The sequence below is a fragment of the Electrona antarctica genome, assembly GCF_951216825.1.
Source record: "Electrona antarctica genome assembly, chromosome: 15".
Classification (NCBI taxonomy): domain Eukaryota; kingdom Metazoa; phylum Chordata; class Actinopteri; order Myctophiformes; family Myctophidae; genus Electrona; species Electrona antarctica.
The window spans coordinates 30,765,693-30,791,556 of record NC_136796.1 but is presented as its reverse complement, the minus strand read 5'-3'; the positions used below and the strand labels follow the sequence as shown (position 1 = coordinate 30,791,556).

Below are 25,864 nucleotides of genomic sequence, written 5' to 3'. Positions count from 1 at the left end.
ACTTTTTTTACTGCAACATAAGCTCACACACTGTCACACTGCGACGCATTGTCAGCTTTTAGATCTAGAGACCCCATCACACTAAGTTCAAACTTGCCTAGTTTTTGTTTAAATGGCTTTTAAGTCAAGCCATTTAAGCTATAACTATAGGCTAAGTTTGAACTTGGTGTGAGGTGGTGCAACTGGCTCCTGAAGAATTGTGAAGAAGTTTGAAATGCAGAAAATATCGACAGATTGTGGTACAACTTTCATTAAAAAACGTTTTTTAATGAAAATGTGGACGCCAGGGTCAAAACGGTTAACGACCCAGCCCAGCGTGTGGCAATGTTTCTACACAGGGATTATGATTTTAATGAGGGCATAGTGTGATGTTATTTAAAAAAATAAAAAAGCTTTATCTATAATGAAGACCAGAACAACAGGAAGGTGAGAACATATTTGTACAACATTGGCACCAATTTCTAGTCTCCTGTGGCCAAACCGTATTATGTCCAGGCAGTGCTCATTGCCCACGGCTATAGTCCTTGGAACCATTTCGCAACCTCATCGACCCATTTTCCTGAGCAGAATTTAATGACGGATTAAAAGAAAGTGTTATGTGAGTGATTGAAGAGTGTGTGTGTGTGCGCGCACGTGCATGCGTGCGTGCGCGTGCGTCTGTGTGCGTGTGTTTATGGACATGCAGGCTGTATGGGCGTGTGGGAGTAGGCTATCGAGAGGCAGCAGGTGCAATAACACGGGGGGTAGCAGAGAACAAACCGGCGGTCCAAATGAAACAGCCACAGGTCACCTGGGATCAGGGGGCTGGCCACGATCCCACGCCTCTCCGTGCCAAACCACCCCGTGGACAGAGATTGAAACCTCCTGCCCAGCGTCATTTAAGTACACAGCAGTATCGTTCCTTCAGGTCAAGGACCCCCAAATGTACTGTATGTGTATTTGCTAGGAACCATCATGCAGTTCACAACTCATCCCATCGCGACACGTTGTGTCGTTTAATTTCAAATAGCCGATGAACTCATTTGGCCTGGGGAGTCGGGACCCCCTGGAACCCACTCATGGACCCCCTGGGGTTCTTTCCCGGCCCCCACTTTGAGAAGCACTGACTTGTAGCACGCGCGCACACACACACACACACGCACATGCACACGCACACACACATCCCAACCTCCTGAGGTCGTGGTGTTCACTAGTGATGCTCGGCGCGTTCAGTCCAACCTACCATCTTGTAGTCCCTCCAGCCACGATGGAAGTCCACCGAGCCATTTCTGCGATGCTGCAGCACTGTCCAGCCTCCGCCTCTGGTCTTCATATCGCAGAACACCTGCATATGACGTACAATTATTATTAATTGTGCTGCACTTACAAACTCAATTCACAATCCCGTGAATTGAGTTTGTAACTGAAACCGCATCGTCAGTAAAATCCTAAGGGTTAATTTCATTATGAGGGTGTAAAATGGACCCACATTGACAATAAGGGTCAATGTCTTACTAATTCACACACCTTTTGGGGAAGTGTGAGAGAATAACCCAGAGGAGAAGTGCACACACCACCGTGTTGTGTGAGTCAAAAGGCCCAGAGACGCACCATTTTTATTTATTTTTTACTTTACTGGAGTATTCCCAATTTTAAATCATTATACTGTAATTCTACTCCACTACATCTCAAAGTTTTTTTTTATGCCACTATAATTATTTGAAAACTTGAGTTACTAGTTACTTAGGGATATAACCATTTCTGTATACTTCTAGCTCACAACGTGTCACTTTGCAAGCCTGTAGATAGCTCACAACACTCTACAAACCATAGCTTGTAGAGCAATTTTCAAAAGATGTTTATACAATTTTAAAAGTTAAGAAACGAGACATTCTGCACAATGAGTATTACTTTAAGTATATTTTGATACCAATACTTTTGGGCTTTTAACTCAACTACATTTGGAATATAGAACTTGTACTAATAACACACTTGCGAGTAAGAAAACGATGATATGACCCAGGTGGGGTGGGAAAACGATGATATGACCCAGGTGGGGTGGGAAAACGATGATATGACCCAGGTGGGGTGGGAAAACGATGATATGACCCAGGTGGGGTGGGAAAAGGAACATGTCAGAACACAGTGCTGGGAGGGAGATGGAGACATCTGCAGTCTTGAGTTACAGGCAGTGTTTTTGTTCTTACTTGACCGTGCATTTGCCAAATGTAGACATCGTTGCAAGGACAAACAGTGTAATGAATTACACCCACTCATCTCGTGACAGGAATTGAAATATATACTCGTTAGGGGAACAGCTTTTTTTAACAGCTCAGTCTCTCAGGATTCACATGTAACCCTTAACTCCACAGTGGATGAATGACTGGTTCCAGTGGTTGGTAAGATTAGATGGCGTTTTACTGTGAGCCCCTATGATCATGGAAACACTGTGCAGTCTGAACACTTCTGGCCACAGAGTTAGTTTTTATTGGTGTTTTTCAATTCTTCCCATGCAGTGCGGGCAGCTCAAATCAATCAGCTTTGGTGAGCAACAGTCCCTATTCTAAAGCGGTTATTGCAAAACACTCCATTTTATTCATTTATGCACTTCGCTGTCGAATTGAAACTACATAAGGCCGACCACAAAGAAGGCATTTGCATGATCATTTGTCGAAATGCTCAGAGGTCGATTTGGGGGGAGGGGGGGGTGAAAACAGAGGGGCGACATTGTTTTAACCCTATACTTTTTTCAGAAGATATCTGGACAAATTTGCCGAAATAAGGACGACTTCACCAATTTTCAACCTATGTTCATGAGAATGTAAAGTGGCTTATAAATAAAATGCATTATTATTATTATTATTACAGATAGCCATGTCCGAGAGAACGAGATTTGATTAATTTGCCTTTATCTGGAGTTTAAAAAAATATATTCCGTTGATTTTAGCATTGTTGTTAGCTTTCGTATTCGTAATGGTCCTTTCACATGCACGTGCATGCAGACTATGCTAACAGAATGTGCTCATAATGCACTCAAAATATGATATTCGGGGCTTGATTAAAGCTTAAAGGTATATTCAGTGATTTGACTTAATTCAAATATCACTTATTTTTTTCTGGATAATCCTCCCTACTATAGAGTGTGCTGACAATATAGGGAGTTCCTCCCTGTCCCCAGTGAGCCCCTGGGGTAAAAAAAACCCTAGTTTAAGTTTTGGTGGCGGGTGGCAAAACCTTCATCCAATCAGGATGAGTGGGGCCTTCCTCCAATCATGATCGAGTGGGGGCGGGCCTTGGTGCACATACTGTTGGCCTGTTGCACTTCCCCCCACTGTAGAGCGTGCATGTGCACATTTTGTTACCGGGGCAGACTGGGTGGTTTTCCAAATCACTGAATGCTCCTTTAACTTGACTTAGATATGACAAAAACTATGATCAGACAGAAAAATAACAACCGAAGCTGTGCTGTGAAATGGACGACTTTTACGTCCGGTTCAAACTGAAGTAACATCCGCTAGCCTTTTCTGCTGCTCGCTCAGATTTGTCTGGCACTTTTGAGCCACCGCAACCTACAGTATTCAAGGAGATAATTGGTCCACACTATTGTTCATGATAAAATATCAAATTTTTTGTCTGTGTCTCATAGGATGGCTGTGGGCAGTTCAGAAACCCCTTCTTCCAGTGACCTCATCGATGGGGAATCCAAGCTAATATAGAAACTGCGTCCGAGCACGAAAATAGCATTATAGCGTTTGTTCACCACCAAGTGTCACTGTTGCACAGCCTAACACACACACACACAGACACAGACACACACAGGCCAGGGAGGAGGGCTTGTGCAGTCCAGTGCAGTACCACTCACTTCAGACGGGTCTGATTTTTTAAATATCTGCCTTACGATGATGTCACTGGAAGACGGGTTTCTGATCTGCCCTCAGCCCTCCTATGAGACACAGACCGAGTAGAAAGTTCCTGGTTATTTTATTTATTTATTATTATTTCATTAGTGAGGACCAATTATATGAATATAGGTTGAAAAGTGGTGAGGTCGTTCTTTAATGTGGTTAACATAAACTTTTAATTAAATTCCTATATAGTGATGATATTGTGGTGCATAATTCTGCATATCCATATAGCGGTACATAAATAGGTTATGCAAGTATAGTCTCTCATCTGCCTCATGCCATTTCTTCTAACCATGCACCTCATGTACATTTTATACTATACTTTACTCCCTTGATGATTGAAAATGGTTGTGCAAACATTGTTTACTCTTTGAATTATCAAACATAAATATCAAAGCATTTCATTTGGGGGGGAAATATAGACTGTTTTATCTGACCAGAAGCAAGGAACGAAAAACGAAGCTCCACCTCTGATATAAATGCATGACCGGATATCAAAAGCAGAGTCATGCCGTCCTCCCCAGCAAATACAACCCTGGATATTCTGACCGGCTTTCAAATCATCCACCCCTTCTCATCCTCACTGTCTAACAGTTAGACCTTAAACCATTTTGGGCGGGAACCCCTTTTGGTGTTTTAAGCATTGTTATAATTTAGCTATTTAAAAATAGCAGATCTACAAGCTCATAGCGCGCCACCGAGTGGCGCGCTACGAGCTTGTAGGTCTGCTATTTTTGAAAAATCGTGGGAAAAAAATAAAAAAAATAAATCTTTTTTTTTTTTTAAATAATTTGGGGACCCCCTAAAATAATTTAGCGACCCCCCCGAGGGGTCGCGACCCACGGGTTGAGAACCCCTGGTCTAACTCACATCCTGGCTTGAGGCTCCGCAGCAGCAGAGACGATGCCTCATAGCTGACAGGTATTAGCTATAGGTATTGGTGTTTTTTTTTCTTATGTTTTTGGATACCTCCTAAAAGGGACCTCTATTTTTCTACAGTATATCTCAACTGTGTTGTGCTGGAAAAGATGTATTTTTCCAGCCACTTCCCAGAATAGGACTTCTAGGTCAACATGGCTCAATGTTTGTTTTATTCCCCCTCAGAACATTGAGACAAATTTTGTTATGCTATGATTATTTTCTGGCACATTCTCTCAATGTCAGTGTTTCTTGAATGCAACAGACACTGAATATATATATAAAAAAATAAGAGTCTCTTGAAGATCGTTTCCCAAAAGTGTGATTTTGACCAGAACCATATTTAATATTCCAAATCCTCACATAATTTCATTTTGGGGCCAATTCTATTCGAGTGCAATGCGAGAACCCAGTCAACCAGACCATTATTGTGTGCGCGCGTGCGTGCGTGCGTGCGTGCGTGCGTGCGTGCGTGCACGCGCACATAAATACATTGACAAGCAGTAGCAGAGCACTTGGACTTTTTTTCATTAGTTTGTACTTTACTATTTGTAAATAGATTCCTAGATCAATACACATACATATGGATAGCTACTGGACTAGCTACTGTATATAGGCTACGGACAAATGCTGTTTTCCAGTTAATTTCACTCGTGGAAATTATATGCATGTTTCTCTTTTGATCACGGATGCATGGCCACTATGTGGGCAAATCTGCATCCCGCATAAATATATTAGATGTGCAAAACCGCATGCTGCAGAGAAAGCAGGGCAATTTAAAGCTGCCCCACTTGAATGCTACCACCCAGTTTGTCAGCCACAAAGGAATCGCATGGCATAGATGATTGTGGGTATAGTAGAAGACGCATGCGGCATGCATCGATGGAAGTGTATTGGCCCCATCTGGCAGGAAACACATGGCACCGGCGCCAAACACCTGGCTGCTTTTGCCCACAGGAAATGAGGAGGAAGATGATTGGGTGGAAAATAGAGGGGGCAGCAAGCTAGCAAACGAGTAATTAACCCATTCTGAGCGGGAACCCCTTTTGGTGTTTTAAACATTATGTTATAATTTAGCTATTGAAAAAATAGCAGATCTACAAGCTCATAGCGCGCCACCGAGTGGCGCGCTACGAGCTTGTAGGTCTGCTATTTTTGAAAAATCGTGAAAATCTTTATTTCAGAAAACTTTTTTTTTTAATAGCTAAAGTATAACATAATGCTTAGTTAAAAACACCAAAAGGGGTTCCCGCTCAGAATGGTTTAATAACAAAACTAAGAACTTTGGAGGGCTTTTTCCCCTATCAGACCAGCACCCGTGCCAAGGTTGTTAGTTTTTAATCTAGTGCAGAGAACTGCTGGTGTGCAGGGCCATGGTTGAGTTAGCATGGCTCAGCTACTTCAGGTCAGGGCAGGGGGGAGGGGGGCTCTCAAGCTGTTCTGATTTAACATTCAACTGCACACTCAGTCACCAGGCAGCAGGCCTGCAGGGCACCGCGCTCCTGTTGCTTATTATTTCAGCGCTCCATACCCAAACATGACATTTCCATCAACCTCTACGCCATAAAAGACCAATATAATGGCATTACGCTGAAGCTGTGTGTACCTTCCGCAGTGTATTGTTGCCCCATGAAAGTGATCGAACCTCTGCGTGGCCGCATGCCGTTTGTTTAGTTTCTTAGTTAAGCCATACATTAACCGCTGACTCGAATAGTCGAGAAAATCAATCAGCCAGTGCAGCACAATGGGATAAAAATGCCTCACAATAAAAGTTCCTCATGTGAGGGTTGCCATGTCACACTCGATCCGTGTTTTATTTAGCAGAAAACGCTAATGGTTTCTGGAGACCTATTACCTTGACGGTCTGCGTGGAATTGGCCAGTCGTATGCTGTATATCCCGTTCTCTGTCATCCCTGATCTCAGAATCTCGGCGCAATCCCGGAAACTGGTTGGCTCCTCTCTGGCAGCGATCTCTACAAAACACATTCAGATGGAACGTTTGGGATAGTCACTTTATCGACTAAAACCGCTGACTGACATTAAAATCCCAGATTTATGAGGTTATTTATTTCCTTTATGGCTTTCAAGTTCAAGTTCTAGCAGTTTTATTTGACATTCAGTCCTATAGAATACAGATTTAGAGGAAGATGTACATTTCCCCCACTTTTCCATAAGTTATATTCCTTTGAGAATCACAGCTTGCAATAACTATATAACTATATAACTAATATACTCACATGTGTGTGTGTGTGTGTGTGTGTGTGTGTGTGTGTGTGTGTGTGTGTGTGTGTGTGTGTGTGTGTGTGTGTGTGTGTGTGTGTGTGTGTGTGTGTGTGTGTGTGTGTGTGTGTGTGTGTGTGTGTGTGTGTGTGTGTGTGTGATTGTGTGTGTGTGTGTTGTGTGTGTGTTGCTCATTCAAAATCTGGTCAAACGCCTTACCCACTTTGACCCTGGTGTCCCAATTTAGCGCACGTGGGTGAAATTGCTCTTCCTTTCAACATGTACAAAAACATAGCCAATCTAAGCCCACGGCACGTTGTCAGCTGGCAGATCGATCGGCTATACTCGTCATAAGGCAAAGTGTAGCCCTGCAGGACTTGAGTTGTGTTACCGTTGCAGTGGCTGACCATCGAGAGCAGCTGCTGAACCGTGGCCGAGAGCGCGGCCTGCTGCCTCTGGAGGAGGCTGCTGTTGAGGGTGGAGCTGCCCAGCTCGCCCTGGAGCTGGCTGACCAGCTGACTCTGCCTCTCCAGCACGTCTTGGAGCTGCTGCTTCTCCGTCTGCAGGCGCTGCAGCTCCCTCCCGTACTGGCCCTCCAGCGCTAGCAACCTCTGCTCCAGACCACTGGCAAACACAGAGAGGCCGGAGAGATGAGTGAGTGAGTTAGTTAGTTAGTTACTTTGTTTATCTCGGCCATGGTTTAACACAGCAGTTGTATATACAGAATAACGGTGAACAAGTTGCAATAGACCGAAAAGGAATGGGCTGAAGCCGAAGCTCATTGTACCCACCTTATTAATATTTAAAGTAGTTGTAAAGTTGTTACATTAAAAAAAAGGAAACAAAAGCTAAAAAAAAAGAAAACCAGGTCTCAACTTCAAAATGATGCTGCACTTCTTACAAATGTGGTGGGAGGTGGAAAAGAAAAGAGAGAAGCCCCCTCCCTCCCCCCCCCCCCCCCCCCCCCACACACACACACACACACACACTGCGCCCTAATCCTGTTTTATCTTTATACTATGTATACCTTTAAGTCCTTCAAGTCAGGCAACTCCTCAATCTTCGAAAGTAGATTTCTAAACCTTCTGCATATAGGAAGCTGTCATAATTTTTTTTCCTGTTATTTAAAGTATGTTTTTGAATGTCCATTTCTGCCAAGTAGCAAGCTACTGTATAGGCTTTACTTATTACTGATTTACAATAGGACTTGTGAAAAGAAAGTGTGTGTGCGGGAGGGGGGGGATTACGATTACTGTAGACATCTGCTTTATTTTCTGCTGAATTTCAGCTCTTCTGACATACAGACTGCTAGGCGGAAGCTGTTGAGAACCGTGTGAGCCAGCAGTGTGTCTCCAGAGAGACTGCTCCCTCGGTGGCATCGCCCCGGCTGCGATGAGGGATGACTTATAGACTTCAGCCGGAGAGTCTCATCGGGCTAACGCCACAGAAACACCTGTACAGCAGCGATGTTCACAGATGGGCCTGAAAGCGAGCGCTCTCAATCACAGCCACGGGGCAACGATCTGACTGTGTGTGTATGCACGGGCGCACGTGCGTGTGTGAGAGTGTTGCAAAAGGTCTGCAGCTTCAAATGAACGTCATAAATCCGTGCTGCATGATCGTTATGGCTCTGACTAATGAGTGCAATAGATATTTATTGAAACAATCCAACCATCCAGATTGAATGAGTTGCTTTTGCAGCCCTGCCCCTCCCTTCGTGCACACACACACACACACACACACACACACACACACACACACACACACACACACACACACGCAGTCACACACACACACGCACACACACATTCACACACACACGCACACACACATTCACCGATGCTAGTCAATCTCTCAGTATACAAGCTTGCAGTCTTCATGAGCCCAGGGAGAGAAAGTGTATTGTCGATTCACATAGATTCCCAAAGGCACACTTGATGAGGGTCTACTGTTGTTATCTGTTTTGTTTTTTTCCGTTTGTTCTTCTCTCACCTCGGGTGCAGAGGAAAAGGTGGTCTATACTCTCATGATACAGCCAAAGACGGTTTGATTTGTTATAGGGCCAAGTTCAATACAGAACATTTGGATTGCATTACATCATGGGTGTTCAAACTGACGCGCTAACAACCGTGTAATGTGGATCTATTGCAATTAGATGACTCCCTCCCTCTCGCCCTCGCCCTCTCTCTCTCTCTCTCTCTCTCTCTCACTGCAGAGGAGCTGCTCTCGCTGCTGCAGTTCCTCCCCACTGGTGTTTTATTTAGTCACTGTCAGACAGCAGTGGTGTAACTAAGTATATTTATTCAAGTACTTACTGTACATAAGTGCACTTTTGAGGAATGTTTTCTTTAGTGGAGTGTTTCCAAATGTCTATACTTTTACTTCTACTCTACATGTCAGAAGCAAATATTATATTTTTTACTCCACTATACAATTACTTGTACACGTTTGTTACTCGTTGCTTTGTAGATTTTAATTATTATTACAAAAGACACATTAACCACAATCAGCCCTATGTATAATATAGGCTATTTGAAAATAGCTGATCTACAAAGCTCACAACGTGTTGCTTTCCCATTGTAAAATGGGACATTCTGCATAAAGAGTGCTTTTTAACATAGTGTAACGACCGGCCACGGCTTCAGCCAATAGGAGAGACTTTGGGGTGGGACTTCCGGGACTGGGGAAGGGAAGTCCCACCCCAAAGTCTAATTCTTTCACATATTTTAACGTGAATACTTTTGTACTTAAGTACATTTTGAATACCTAGTATTTGTGTATTTCTACATTGTGGTATTGGCACTTTTACTTTAAGTTCAAAATGTGAGTACTTCTTCCACCACTGTCCAACCTTGCATCTCCATATTTTAGCTTTTATACTTGGCCGAATGAATGTGTCGTACAGAAGTAGCTACAGTTGGGTGCCACCGATATTGTCCCTTATCATTTGACCCATTTAGGCCTGACCTCAAAACTTTTAAAAATCCTTCTAAATCCTGAAAAAATCCTTCTAAATTTTCACGATTTTTCAAAAATAGCAGACCTACAAGCTCGTAGCGCGCCACTCGGTGGCGCGCTATGAGCTTGTAGATCTGCTATTTTTCAATAGCTAAATTATAACATAATGTTTAAAACACCAAAAGGGGTTCCCGCCCAAAATGGGTTAACTGTCCTTTTGCGCAGATCACGCAAACCTCAGCAAAAGAAAAGGACAATATCGATGGCCTCCAACTGTACCCTATCTACAAACTCACCTGTGTTGCATTGCGTCGTTTGCTATTTTTTTGAAAACCTTTTGAAAGCTTTGAAAGCATTTTTCTCTTATTATGGCATGCTCAAAAATATAGAAATTCTGTCTGTAGATTGTATAGAGTAGTAAAGTGTTTAAACAACGAAAAGTATTGACAAAAGCTTTTGACTGAATAATTACATTTGGACATCTTTTTTCCAATTCTTTTGTTTTGCTCGGCAGCAGCGATATGCTTCTTCTGTGAAAACTAACATTTCTATAGTTGGAAGCGTTTCACAGCCTTTACAGAATGGGCAGTGGTAGTCACTCACAGCATGCCCTCAAAGTGCTTATTTATATTGTGCCTGACCGTGAGTCCATGGCGACCTTCTTGATCGCGTATGTCCAGATCATGCCGATTGCCCTTTATAAGACGTGTTCATTTATTTACATGCCAGGGTCCATGTGTCATGAACATGAAGGATGAAGGCCAAAGGGCCATAGGGCCAAAACACGGGGCCCAGATCTGTAACAGGTGTCGGCAGAGAGCTGCGGCCGTCACACTTGGTAGCACAGATGGATGGAATGAATAACAACCCAGATAGGGAGGTATGGGGAGAGAAAACAAGTGCTTCCTTCACGCCGCCCGCCTGCCTGTCCTTAACCCCTGCATCTGCAACTGGCCCCGGCTTGACCTTGCGTTCCTAGAGAGAGGAATGGCGAAACCACTCCATCACGCGTCCGCCCCCTTCCCCTTCCTCCCACTCGTCCCCCCGCACATGCATGTGCACATGCATGTACACATGCATGCACTCGCACACACAAACACGCACATGCAGGATATATGACCATTAAGAGCACTCGCTCCCTGTGGTTCCTGTCCATGGAGCAGGGTAAGACATGTTATTACAGTTGGTTCGTCTAATTTACTGTATAAAGGACAATATTAATAGCAGTAATAAAAGTCTTCAACATGGACTTTTTTTTCTCCACTTAGGCACTTAAGACGTATATCTGGAGAATGGCAAAGCACTTGGAATATTGCTTCTATAATCTATACCAGGGTAGCGTTTACCTGTTTTTGTCATTGAGGCGTGAGATCTCCTGGGTCTGCTGGAGAATGTGTTTCTCCAAGCGGTTGGTGGACAGCGAGTACTCAAGAAGCTGGATTTCCAGGCGACTCGTTTGGTTCAACACCTACAGTGTAGATTGGTACAGACAGGGACATGGATTGACAGATAGAAGGGTGGTTAGTCAGTGTTTAGATACACATTGCATCGTGTGGGTCTCGGGATCCACAGGGGAATGGTGCAGTATGTGTAGTTGTCTTTTTGTCATCATTCACATCACAGTTACTCTGTGACATAGAATCACACCTCCACCGACCCAGAGCCATGGGAAGGAGAGTTCTGCCAGTGAGGGGGTTTCAACAGCCCGGTCACGTGGTTGAGATGGGCTGGCCATGTCTGCCACATGCCAGATGAACGTTTACCAAAAAGGCTACTGTACGGCGAGCGATCACGCGGCGGCCAGCAGAAACGCTATAAGGACACCCTAAAGGCCAGCCTCGAGAGCTGCGGTCTGGATCCTGAGACCTGGGAGGCCGATGCCCAACACCGCTCCAACTGGCGCTCTGCAGTCAGACATGGAGTAGAGGACTCTGAAAAGCGCCGCATACAGGAAGCCAAACTGAAGCGTCAGCTCCAAAAGACCAGAGCCAGTTCCTCCCTCTCACCTAGCCAGCCCCCAGACATCACATGCCCTCACTGCAATAGGACATTCCGGTTCAGGCCTTTGTCAATCATTGCCAATAGAAGTCTATGTAGTGGCAACATCTTATTCAACGACAACAAAATATTCTACGTTTTGGGTCTGAGAGGCTAATACTATAGCATGGAGAGGACGGCCATGATGACTCGTAGCTCCTCTCCTATGTCACTGGCAACTCCTGGTGTTGGCACAGGTCCAGGAGTGGGCTTCTTTTTAGTGGGCAGAGTGACGACAGGGGTGACCCTGGTGTGGTCGCGGTATAACAGTGACGTCAGGTTTTGGCACAGTAAACGGTGATGTCCGGAGTGGCGTGACAGGCTCAGATGTTTACGCGCTATCAGTAACATCAGGGACTCTTGGACTTGAACTTGTTGCAGAATTGCTTTTGTGCTAAACGTTACCGCACGGCAATTTCAAATGACTGTAGTGTCATCCTGCACGGAGCAGAGATACGTTAGCCTGGCTAATAAGCCATACTCGTATCACACAGCCACAGGCAATTATTTTTTGCCAATGGCAGATTCGCGTCTGGCTTATTAGCCAGGCTAGAGACAACAATCCCCTGTTGTTCCAATGTATAACGTTAACTCTCAGCACTGTTGTTCATTTGGTAAAGGTACTGTAGGGACCCCTTCACTATAGGCTCAGTAGGCTGCGCCAAAAGAGAACAGTTGAACATAACCTTCCTCAGTCGGTCCCGCAGTTCAGTCGGAGAGCATCAGAGAAGCACTTGTGACAGTCCCAGATGTCGTTCGGTTCACCACATCTTGGCACAGAATCCCACATTCAGCATTCACACATACTGTAAGCTGTCGTCTGTGTCTGTTCAGGATGTCTCCGGTATTGTTCAACAGCAACAAGATGAATACATTTTGTATTAAAGACCTGAGGCTGATTCTAAATCGTAACAGTTTTCTGAAAAAATCGTATCTCATATATCAGCGGTGGTCAAACTTTTCCATGTCATTCTCAAAAATGATCTGTTCCAAGAACCCCAGAAGCAAAGATTTTAGTTAAAAATGTTCATTATAAAATTTTAAATTCAAGGATTTTTCAAAAATAGCAGATCTACAAGCTCATAGTGTGGCACGAAGCTATGAGATGACCAGTCTCTTACATTGGTTATTCAAAAGATGTATACAAACATCTTTTGAATAATGTAAGGGACTGGTCATCTAAACCTGAGCCAAGACCCGGTGCAATGATGTCAGACTTAGATGTGTCACTTATCTCCATATATATGACGTTCCAGCCAGGCGTCCTGTGACGCCGTCTAAATGTATTTTCCTTTCTACTTTCTCCTGCTGCTCCACCTGCCCGGCCTCCTGCCGTGCATTCTAGTGAACGGGAAGCAGATCAAAAGCTAAGCTAACAAATCTATAATGTTGCACACTTTTCTACAAGATTCATGAGGTGCGCCTTTATCAACCCCCCCTCCCCCCCGAGGGTCATGTTTTGAAGCCGCGATGAAAGAGGAGATTTGCGGCCAAGCGGCAAAAAATGTTTATGCAGGTTGTGTTACGCATGCATCACAGGGACGTTTATGTTCACCGAATGAAAGTGCAGCGTGATCAAAACAGGCCCAATCTGTAATAACAGCTTTGTGGCACGATTAGACATCTGTGTTGTGATACTGCCTTTCATGTTTTAACCCATTCAAACCGGGATAGAATCTGTGTCATTTTAGATTTCTTTGGCTATAAATAGCAGATGTACTGTACTATTATGAGCTTGCAGATCTGCTATTTTTGAGAAATCTTGGAAATGTGTGCAAATCTTTGAATATGTTTTTTTTTTTTTTTTTTTTTAAGCAAATATCTTTAACTCAAATCTTTGCTTCTGGGGGCAAAATATCCCTGCATGGAACAAAATATTTTGAGATGGGGGTCGGCGGACAAATGCATTATGCTGGGGGTCCTACATGAAAAGGTTTGACCGCCACTGATTTGGCAACATACTTTTGGATTTAGAAGTGGATTTAGAAGATGTGTTTTTGTTGAAAAGGCCTCAGGTCTTAATGGTTTAATTGGCTTGTTGTTTATAGCCACCCTTTGTCAGCTCATTGTGTCAATCAGTGTCATGTAGAACCTATAAATACAGCCCGTTTCCAAGCAGCAGCATGGATGTCGGTATACATCTGCTCTGTGAGGTCATACTAATCTACATCTTGACCACTGACATCATGCTTCTTGAGTTTGTGTGCAGCACATGTATAGCGACAGCATGTTGTGTGATATCTCTAAATGATTTAAAGTCCATTCATTCCACTTACTGCAGGGCTTCCAGAGTATAGTCTCGCAAGACAGACTGTTGGCTCTCGCACCATTTTCAAATCGTCACTGCCGGGTGAAAACCTCATTATGTCCAAAACCGTTCCTTTTTATTATTATTATTATTATTATTATTTTTAAATGCCGATCTACAAGACGTGTTGTTAGCTTGCTATTTATAGATATTTCCACTGTTTGCCTGACACAGTTTTAGAATGAAGTATGGCATTAATTTGCGATTAAAAAAAACATAACACTTTGAAAACTGGAGATATGAGGTTTCCTCCCGAAAGCAACAAAATGCTTCTGCCTAAACCGTCTGTACATCGGAAGCACTGAAGCTTCAAGCTACTGAGACTCGACGACAACTCCAACTAGGCCTACACCTTTTTAAAAGAAAAACCTTTCCTGCTTTTATTTGTACTCGTTCTACCTGCGTCTCGACGTCCGTCAGCTTGCGAGTCTGTTCCGCCGACTGGCTGAGGAGGTTCGTCCCCATCTCCAACATGGCGGCCGTCTGGGTGTGGACGGCGTTCCTCGTTATCTCCTCCATTCCAGAGCGCACGTTCTCCTGAATGTAGTTCTCCAGCTGTGCGGGTTACATAGTTCAAAACACATGGAATACACCATGCAGTCACATGCAGTCACACATTGTAAGAATTAGTGGTTTTGCAACCACTTTAAAACCCGCCATGTGTCCTCTCGGGAAACTCATTTGTTTTTAATATTTTCACACAATTATCACTGTGACCTCACCCATTGCTGTATACAGTAGCTCGGGGGACTCTGTCACATAATGTAGCATTGCTAGTCATCCAGAATAGGAGTTGCCTGGCTTGCCTGCTTCTGCAATCTGCACAGGCTATGATGTAAAAAAATAAAATAAAAAAATGGTTTCACAGTGGATTAAAATCTACCACCCTTTTTTAAATTGGCAAATAGATCATATTGGCTGGCAGTCGCACCTCCTAATCTGGAATCACAATGCTATGTGACTGACTCCTGGAGCTACAGCGAGGGGGGAGGTCATGCATGGGACTATATAAAATAGGGTTTAAGTGGTTAGTCTCTGCAGTGACAGTCATACTGATGATGATGATATCTCAGTGTTTTGACAGTATGAGAAGGAGGCAGTTGAGGTGACATTGAACTGGCTGCTCCTCTGCAGCACGGTATCCCCCTAAGCCTTAGGGCCTAAGGCAACCTGTTAATATCTCTATCCATCAATGTATCCCTCTCTCTTCTACGCTCTGTGGCTTTACCTAAGGCAAATGGCAAGCTCGCATTAATGAAATGAACTAATATGTAATATGCACAATGGTGCAAGTGTAACTTTAATGGCAATTTCAGAAATGCAGCATGATTGCAGTGTACCCGAGTGGCTGCCGCGTGACATTTGTGACCAGGACTTAAGGGACACTTGTTCACATATCGTCGAATCAATCAACTGGCTCGGGAGCAAGAAGGGCAAATGGAAACTCATTTTATTCCATAGCTGTAGATAAAAATAGAGTGCCATCCATCTCGCAGCAATAAACAGATTATTTTATTAATGCGGCTGTTTTGAGTTAATGGCATATGTGAGACGAATCCCGCCACTAGCGTTCGTGGCGCTTTAGTTGAAACGTTTACCAGTCGTGAGCTGTGGAATTTCGTTCGGCGTTTAACGGGCGGCAGCCTGTGCCTCGTCAGAAAGCGGAGTGGGTTATGGAAGGGAAGACATTAATATTTATGCTGTTCCAGGGAGAACAGGATCAGACGTTCACTCACTAAATCCCTTTGCTGGAAAATGAAGTCACTAAACGAGTGCATATTCACAATTATCCATCTAATGAGTGGCTAATCACGAATGAGGGGCTAATCGCGAAAGAGGAGGCAAATTTGAAAGAGGCTCAATTGTTTGTTTTCTCAATAAAGAAAATGTACATTTGTGGGAATATAATAAGGCGTGACCACCACATTTATTTATTATTTTCTTATTATTGTTATTATTATGTTTTTTTCTGGGGAGTGTAAGCTAATTAGAGCAACCAATAGAGATGAAATGGCAAGTAAATCGCTTGCAGTAATCTCTTTCTCTCACTCCTTTTCACTCTCTACATGAATCCATCTCACACATTTTTGATGACTAAAGCCCGATTTGCGCTTTGCCGGAATACTGCGTTGCTTGCCGAAAATAGCCAAACTACAGGCTCACAGCGAGTTGACGATGGTACGCGCCGCGAGCCTGTAAATCGTCTATTTTTGGGGGGGCGCGTGACGGCGTCGCAAGACGGAGCATAAAATGGAGCATGAGGCATCAGTGGACCGGAGACGGATCCTTTCATGATGAATGCCATGCAGAGATTACCAGAGGATTAGAGTCATTTCCAAAGGAGGACAACTGGAGATCCGTGTGACATAATGGGCCTCCATTATTGAAGCCACTATCTGAAGCCAGTCCTCATCAAAGTGTTCCTATTAGACCCCGCCGTGATGGAGCCTCGATCGGTCCATGGCTTCACTATAGTATTCTCCCCGCATGCCAAAGACCTGATCCAAACTGGAGACTTTGCTCTTTTTTTCTCTCAGAAGTGGCAATATCTGGCCAGATAATCCATGGCGGGAATGTAGCGTCATTCTGTCAGTCATCAGTGTGTCTAAGCAGGACAGCAGGGGGGCCTGGCCGGCACCAAGGGAACGGGGGAGGAAGCAGGACAGCAGGGGGGCCTGGCCGGCACCAAGGGAACGGGGAGGATTTGTATTGCTTGATGGCTTAATTGCCGAGTGAATGATCAATGGCTTTGTTCACTCGCTCTAAGTTACACAGGCGGATGGAAGACGCCCATCTGTGGGATAGGCCTGCCAAATGTTAATGACGGATCAAGGTGGAGTATAGGATCTGATGGGCAGGAATATCACACAAGATCTGCCCGATGCTTCACAGAGACGTGACAGCGCACACACACATGTACTCCTCAATGGGAAAGAATGAGGTCATGAAGATTGGGTATTGTGCCTAATTAAAGGGCTTTTTACACGGGGAGCGATGCTACACCCGTGTACACTCACTTTGTTGCACTGTGATTCTCACTGTGCTCCTCATGTGAATAGATTAGTTTCTGCATGCCGCATAGAAATAACCTTAACACAAGTCGACTCTCGACACGGGCGGGTGAGCACGAACGTGACAATTTCACAGCGGTGAAAAAGGCAGATCTACAAGCTCCGGACGCATTGTGTGTATAAGGGCTTTACTTGCAGGAGAGGAGGAAGAGAGAGAGTGGGGAAATTAAAGCGAGAGAAGAAATGGAATGCAAATTAGCGAATAAAATAAGAAAACCCTCCTTTAGAGGCAACAGCGTGTATGAGTGCAGCCTCGATGAAGCATAGCAGAGCGAGTGAACCAGGTCACCAGCCACCTTGATCCCCTTGCAATATTACTGTGTTCGCATGATCTGACATGAGCCGTCCTAAAGCCAGTATGAAGGAAAACCCACGCACAGCACAGCCCCTCCACAAGCCCCCCCCCCCCCCCCCCCCCCCCTCAAGGAAAGCATTGCACTGTTAAATCCTCAGTGTTACTTTCACACTGAGTGTCGAAATGTAAACGTTTGTTTGCACTCTCCGAGTTAAATTAACTGTTGCTAGGCAGAGTGGAGGACTAGATGGTGGGGCGGGAGGAGGGGGTTGAATGGGGACATGTAATCTGTGCATGAAGAGAACAAAACTTTGAAGAAACTCGTAGCGAAGGAATCTGCAGCCCACAACCACTTGCAGATCCAATTTCTGAAGTGTGTGTGTGTGTGTGTGCGTGTGCGTGTGCGTGTGCGTGCGTGCGTGCGTTTTGAACAGCATCAGAGTGAGGTTCACTGGAAGTGCTGTAGCTTCGCGGGGGTGCTTTGACAGAGAGTCAGCATGTTTGGCATAAATGCACGCACGCACACATCCAGTCCACACACACACACACACACACACACACACACACACACACGTCCCTCCATAATACATAACCCAGTCTTCCTGAATGCTATAGCAACAATCAGTGAGGTGTTGAAAAGCCTTTTCCATGCAGGGTTAAAGGCCACTGTACTCGGCCTAAATATCGGAAACTTTGCACTCACGGGGTCTTGCTTTGTTTGTGTGGGAGTCCCACCAGCACAGCCATTAGTTATGCATGGCTTTGGCTTGGGCTCTGAAAAGGTGTCGAAAGGTTTCAATGTCCATGTTCCGGACGGCAGGCACCGTATAGACAAACTGCAGTAACAGACCCACAGACCTGTTTGGCTTGTGTCTCCGCTGAGCTTTCCCCTCAGATGGAAGGCATAAAACTGGCTCTCGTCAACCTCCATGACAGGTCGTATCAAGGCAGGCTGGGTGGAGGACAGAGAGAGAGCGAAACTGCCAGATGGGAGCGTTTCTTTAGAAGGGTAGTTCTTCAAACTTGTTTCATTTCGAGGACCCGCATAACTCTCAGAGTGACAGACCTGCAACGGTCCATTTGGAAGCACCTGAAGGGAGCCTGAGGCTTCACAGGACCCCACATTGAGAACCACTTTCTTGGAGCACTGGCTCTCAACCTTTTCAGGCTGTGACCCACCACAACTGGGTGTGGGTGACCCCCCCCCCCCCACCTGCACAGACAATGTTGGGAGAATGGCAGATCATAGCTTTGTTAATCCCACAGGGGAATTTCACCTATAGCTGATGGCTGTTCAGGTGGTTGTGATGAGCACGCTCGGGTTAGTGGTCAAGAATATGTTACTAAACTCCCGCGCCGCCCACAAATCGAACCCTGCGCGCGCACACACACACACACACACACACACACACACACACACACACACACACACACACACACACACACACAAAACCCACTCAAACCGTTATAATGATTGAAACCATCTCAGGTTTACACATGAGAGCCAGGTTTCCAGCTCACAGCATGGGTCTCAAACAGTCTGTGAAACCCATGCTTGGATGAGAGAGAGAGTGTGCGTGTGCGCATGCACATGTATGATGAGGAAGAGGGTGGACAGACATTTTTGGAGTTCTAACATTGTGAAGGTTTTGACAGGAAACGCACATTCATCATGAATTCGGGTGGTGATCCCATCCAGATACATAGAACAAAATAAGATTTATAGAAATGATAGTGTGTGGAAAGAGAGGGAAGGAGTTCAAAAGAAAAGGGAGTGTGGGAAGCACGTGTGATGGAGGTGACAGAAAGACGGAGAGAAAGATTTTCCATTATAAAGAAAAGCCCCAATTGTCACGCGTGGAAAGTAACTCAATTGGATTCATTGAATTGGAGAGGGATTGGTTGGCAGGGCATATTCACATTGAAATGGTTACGGATGCCACGTTGTCCCTTTCATAGTGGCCATATGAATCTACCCGTTACGCAGTCTTTGAAAGAGCTTTTCTACTTTTACCCGGGTAGTTTTCAACAGAAAGTATAAGCTTACTCCTATTTGAGTGACATTTTGGTAGTATTCAGCAGAAGATTATATTATTCCCATGCCAATTTAAATTAACAATTTAGGCATTTAGCAGACCCTCTTATTAGAATAAATAGCATGGACATTTGTAAAGAAATGACTGCTTAAAAGAAAGGAGAATACCAGGTAAACATAAAACCTAGCATCTATCTAGCAACATGCCATCTACTGTACATACTTAGCATGTGTGTGCATGTTTGATTTCATAACGTACTGTATTTGAACAAGTAACCAGCACACATCTGCAGTATGTATGACTAGCATATCAAAAATAGTCAACACAAACTGATACAAGGAATGAGGCAGGGGTGCTAGCGGTTGAGTAACTTTCAACTTCCTGTGAAGCATGAAATTGAAAATAAATAAATGACACTGCCTGTCGACTGCTGCTGCAAAAAAAGAACACTTTTGATACTCACCAATACAAAGACGATTTTGTGGAGTTGAAAGCCTACTTTCCCTAGTGGACGCACTCTGCGACACACGTATAAAAGACACTTTTTGTCCACAAAAGAAAATATTTCACCAGAAGACAAAATATGTTTTAGTTACTCCACTGCGCCCTCTACAGACCTTTCTTCCGGTGAAATATTTTCTTCTCTGGCCAAAAAGTGCATTTTATACGTGTGGTGGGGTGGCTCAGAGTGTGTCCACTATAGGGAAAGTAGGCTTTTGACACACAAAAACATTGTTGTATTATTGAGTAGCGAAGTAAATTGTTCTTTTTATTTTTGCAGCAGTCGACAAGCTGTGCTGCATTTCATGCGTGCGCAGGAAGTCCTTAACACTATGGACCAGAACTAGCGCTTGAGGTGAGCTGAAGAGATGGCTTTGAGGATTATTGTGATGATTATAACCTTAACCTATGAGAATAGAAACTGAGTGAACATTCAACGAGTCTTTGGCCGACAATAATGCAACGCTGATCCTGGGAGCTGATGACCTTAGCAGTGCAAGTGCTATTGTGAAGCCACTCATAATAAGGGCCAAGTGGCACAGCAAAGGCCAGTGGCCTGGAGACCAGACGTGCTCAAATGTGCTTCCAGCAGATAAACAAATGTGCCGTCGCGTTATCTTTTTAGAGAAGTTTAGTGCAGAGCCCATGCAGGTCAGGGGAGTGTGTGTGTAGACTTTGTTTTATAAATGAAGCAAAGCATGTGGCTGAGCCTGCAAGCAAGAAAAGTGTGTGTGCGTGCGTGCGTGCGTGCGTGCGTGCGTGCGTGCGTGCGCTGCCGCCAGTGGGGGGAACACTACTTAAGCAGGTTTAACGGTCTGAGAAGCTTTTGGCGCTCTCTGATATTACTGAACTTCTTTCATTTTTTGTCTTTTCTCTTCTCTCATGCAACAGGGATTTGAAGCTACCCACTGGTCTTAAATACTGACACACACACACACACACACACACACACACACACACACACACACACACACATACAGTACACATGGATACACACCACATGTTTAACGGAGACCCAGATGTGTCAGGGAAAATCACTGAGCATAGGGAAGGCGTGACAGATGCTGATATCAGAGAGTGAATTTCATAGACATACAGTATATCGTGAGATTGCATTTGACTCCTTGTGGTCTTTCTACTCCAGTCTAGAAATGTTCTGGCGAGAGAACACAGGACAGGATGAGGGCAGACACAGTGTACAAGCAGGAGCAGAGGAGAACGCATACACTGGAGCTACTGTAAGATTAAACAAGATAAGACTTTGTTTTGCGAGGAGAATTCGGACCACCCCCCAACTTGACCACCCCCCAGGGGAAAATTTGGAAAGATGCTGACATTTTCAACGATACAGTACAGTCATCTAAATGAGTGCACTTTCACATTGAATATTAAATTTAGTTGGAATAGTAATTAATTTAATATTAAATCTGACATTTTACAATGTGTGAAAGTGCACTCCTTTAATTGAAATATTAATTAGTAGTAGGCCTAGTTCAGCCAAAAATTACACACACCCCATGAAGCCTTAAATCCAATCATTTGATGACCGGCCGTCGTAGACTCAGACAGAGTCATCACATTTTTGGCCCAGGAATGCAACTAAACAAAAATGTCCATGAATTCAAAGATTCATGGGGTGTGTAATTTTTTGTAGGTCAACTACCGTACTCTACTACTCAACTAACTCCTACTACCATTTGTATATGTTGAATTAACGTATAGGGCTTTAATGTGTGCACGCCGTTTCGCTCTGCGCTCTCGTCCCGCCTTACCTTCTGCAGCCACAGCGTGTTGTTCTCCGTGGCGCTCTCCAGGTTCTCCAGCTTCTTCTCCTGCCAGGCGGCGGCAGCGGCTCTGGCGCTGCCACCAGCCTTGGCGTTGGCGTTGTCCCCCTGCTGCTCGGGGGCGGCGGCAGGCCGGTCAGGAGGAGGAGGAGGAGGAGAGTCCCTCTGGAGGGAGTTGGTGACCACCTGAGCGTCCTTCACGGGGCGCTGGCAGTGCTCCACCTCCGGCAGGACGAAGGTGTAACTGCAGGGGCCGTGCTGCACGTGGTGGCGCTGCTGGCGGGCCGCGGCGCCCCCCAGCGAGGCCGCCGCCGCCCACAGGTAGCCCAGGCAGGTCAGGTGGACGAGGGCCGGCGGGCCACCCATCTCGAGGGAGGGGGGGGGGGGGGGGGGGGGGGGGTGGGGGGGAGGAGGGGACCGAGGGGAGGGGGAGGGCTGTTCCACCTGGCTGAGTCAGAAAGTGTGTCAGGTGATGTTTCTCTCTCTCTCTCTCTTTCTCTCTCTCTCTCCCTCTTTCTCGAAGTTGTCCCACAAGACGTTTGTGTTCCTGCTGGTCTTGGCTCCCGCAGACTCCAAAATCTATTTTATCACTTTCTCTCTCTCTCTCTCTCTCTCTCTCTCTCTCAGCACGTCTCTGCGCGCCGTGACCGTTTTGCAAGAGCGAGTCGTCCTCTTCTGTCTGTTCTGCACACAGTTTCCTGACCCCTGCTCGCTCGCCGATTCCTCGCGAGGGCCGACGACAACACGCCACACAACAGCAACAACACAACACAACACAGGAAAAGCAGATTGTTTCCTATTGTAGTTCCAGCTGGTGCAGCTCGGTGCGGGTCAGGATAATAACAGCTATACCAACCCCTCCCAAATATTCATCTCTCCCTCTCTCTCCTGAGGAGTCACTTTTTCTCGCTCTCTCTTCTCTTTGAGCTGCTGGCATTCCACACACGCTGGGGTCGGAGGAGTGGAGTGGAGAGGAGAGGAGAGGAAAGGAGAGGACAGGAGCAGAAGGATTTGGGATGTTGGGTTAAGAGTGGTAAAGCTCTTAAAGTAGTGAGTCCACACACGCACGCACGCACGCACACACACAAGAAACCTCCTTCAGCACATAATCACTCAACCACCCTTCTCTCTTTCTCTCGCTCCCTCCCTCGGTCTCTTATGTCTGATTTGTACTTCGTTGCACGCGGGGTGTCGCACGCCAAAAATAGCACGCCTACGATAGCAGATGTTGTACACGCTTGTAGATCAGCTATTTTCGGTTGTGCGGCACCCACGCACAACTAAATATAACTCTGGCTTCACTCTCTCTCCTGTATGCAGGAAGCCACAACAAAGCACACACAATGGAACATCTCTCTCTCTCTCTCTCTCTCTCTCTCTCTCTCTCTCTCTCTCTCTCTCGCACGCACGCACGCACACGCGCACACCCTCTCTCTGTGTTTCCCTGCAAGTGCTACAGTATGACCATGCATGTGTTTTTTTATCTACCCAATTATGTTTTCATTCTCAGCCCTTTTTTCCTTTTTGTCACTACTATACACCCCCCCCCCCCCCCCCACCCCCATTGTTATCGCCAGCTGTGTTTTTATTTAATTTTTTTCATGATATGACCCCCCGTCCCCTTTTAATAGTGGACCTAGTCAGTGGAATCAATCACAGTCTGAATGGACCCAGGGCTGCATTGCTCGCATTGCAGCGGGTCAGGAGACAGCCACTTACATCCACACTGCTCCGTTTAATCCGTGGTGACATTAATTAAACAGCGCCTTTTTGAAAGAATGAGATGTGAAATTCTCATTGGCTAACGAGACAGGAAGCCACCCAGTCACAAACGTGACTATGACATTCTGTTTATTGCTTTGGCTGTGAATGTAAATCCCCCGACAACAACAAAATCTGAAGTTGAAACATCCAAGCTTTTCTCTGTCCTCTCTCTCTCTCTCTCTCTCTCTCTGTCTCTCTCTCTCTCTCTCTCTCTCTCTCTCTCTCTCTCTCTCTCTCTCTCTCTCTCTCTCTCTCTGTCTCTCTCTCTCTCTCTCTCTCTCTGTCTGTCTCTCTGTCTCATTATGTTTGGCCTTTCCCACATGAAGTCAGCCTTTTCAAGGGCCACTGCTCGACGAGAGAAGTGTACAAGTCCTAATCCCCCAGGGATCAAGATCAGTAGGACTTCATACTGCAACTCATCTCCTGCCAGAAGAAAACCTCAACTCTGTGACAATTATGTCTTTATGTCTCCCTCGCTATATCCTCCTCCTCGTGTAACCTACAGTATAGTGCAATGCTGACACTTGGACTCACAGGTATAGGGTGAACAACATTGCCCCGTAGGGCCTGTTGTGGGTTTGTTATTGTAACTTCTTGTTTTTGTGCGCAACACGGCTAGTCTAATTGCTGCATGGGCCTCACGTACACATTCAGTGGTTGGTGAGTAACTGCATAGCTGGGGGGGAGGTTCACCGGGTCAGTGGGCTTGTGTTTAAAACACTCATTGACTAGGGATGAGAGATCAAGGTGGATTTTCTTAGGCAGTTATAGCCAGGGGAGAGGGTATACTCCAGTGCAGGGTCAAAAACTAAAAGTACTGTTTGTGTGAGCTCCTCCTTTGTTATAAGATGAGAGGTCTGTTATAGTGGGGATATATAGAGCTCATGCTCTGAGAGCATGAACTAACTGTCTGTTTAGCACTGGCTTGAGGCAACCTTTCGGCAGCATGTCCATGGAGGTCCTCCTGTTCATGTTATGTACCCTGTAGACGTCCAACTCCTCAAGGCAGCACAACGGAGCCTCTGTGATTGCCCGCAGCAGAGACGGCAGAAAGCACACGGCGGAGAAGGAACATGCATGATGTCCCTCAGATTATCCTCGCCACGCTCCCTGACCGGGCTTGTTTCAACTCGACGTCATGTGTACAGCATGAGCAGGGTTTTACAACAGATGCATCATGACTTTTACAATCAGAAAGAAGCCAGGCACTCCAACAGCGAGGCCTTGAGGCTTGTGAAGTGTGCCAAAGCGAACCGTCAGCTGGGCGAATGCCCACGCGAGCAGACGATAGCTTTGCACTCCGTCCGAGTTTGCAAGCCGCGGTGGTCCGAATAGGTCAGGTCGACCCATGAAACGAGGGGGTCGGCCGTTCCCTCTGCACATCTCAGCCAATCGCAACGATTTTGGACGGTATTTTCGGCTTGGGGAATACAAGCATCTGCTCCCGCCATCACGACCCCCCCCCCCCCCCCCCCCCTCCCATATCTGGCCTTATCTCCCACAGTCATGATGAGCGGAGGCATTCCCCAGACTGTCGTATGTGATGCTTAATGACCCAGCAGGCTTTAAACCCAGTGTGTGGCCACATCACTCTGTCATGCTAATGACTACCAATCTATGGAGCCGCGCATCAACTCGCTGCGAACGTTTGCACACACAGTTCAGTGGCTGACTGCTCACACACATACGTAGTGCACACACAAGACCCCTCCGTTCTATTCCCTGAGTTGCAGTGAGCCTGCACAGCATGATTGATTCTCTTTAAAAAGAAAAACATGTAAGAAATCCATACATGTAACATGGATGATGGTAGCATTTTAACAAGCAGGCCCGTTGTTTGATGCATGTCCCTTGCAGAAGGACACGAGAAGAGGATGTTTTAATACAGGGCTTGGATCGTGGAATGGATGCATACTAGTGTGACTTGCTTAATTTGGGGCTGTGCTTCCCAGTGGATGTAAGCTAGACATAGCATTGACTGATTAATTGATCTTCAACAAGCTACTGTTCACAGCAGCAAGATATCCCTGCAGTGTTGTGCCTTGCCACGGACAATAAAGAGATATCCCTGCAGTGTTGTGCCTTGC

General features: G+C 45.6%; 2 protein-coding genes across 2 annotated transcripts in view; one reads left to right on the top strand and one right to left on the bottom strand.

Moving 5' to 3' along the window:
• angpt2b (angiopoietin 2b) overlaps positions 1-22,379 on the bottom strand; it is a gene marked incomplete at both ends in the record, with an annotated part of 37,752 nt that extends 15,373 nt beyond the window's left edge. Inside the window, 6 exons of the mRNA XM_079522056.1 lie at positions 1,223-1,324; positions 6,658-6,776; positions 7,415-7,647; positions 11,328-11,449; positions 14,726-14,881; positions 22,002-22,379. Of these exons, the coding sequence (XP_079378182.1) occupies positions 1,223-1,324; positions 6,658-6,776; positions 7,415-7,647; positions 11,328-11,449; positions 14,726-14,881; positions 22,002-22,379 (1,110 nt within the window). The remainder of the gene's footprint in view (positions 1-1,222; positions 1,325-6,657; positions 6,777-7,414; positions 7,648-11,327; positions 11,450-14,725; positions 14,882-22,001) is intronic.
• Positions 1-25,864, top strand: part of col9a2 (procollagen, type IX, alpha 2) — a 219,825-nt gene that overhangs the window by 114,062 nt on the left and 79,899 nt on the right. The window contains exon 5 of the mRNA XM_079523496.1: positions 22,641-23,063. The gene's annotated coding sequence lies outside the window, so the exon portion shown is untranslated. The remainder of the gene's footprint in view (positions 1-22,640; positions 23,064-25,864) is intronic.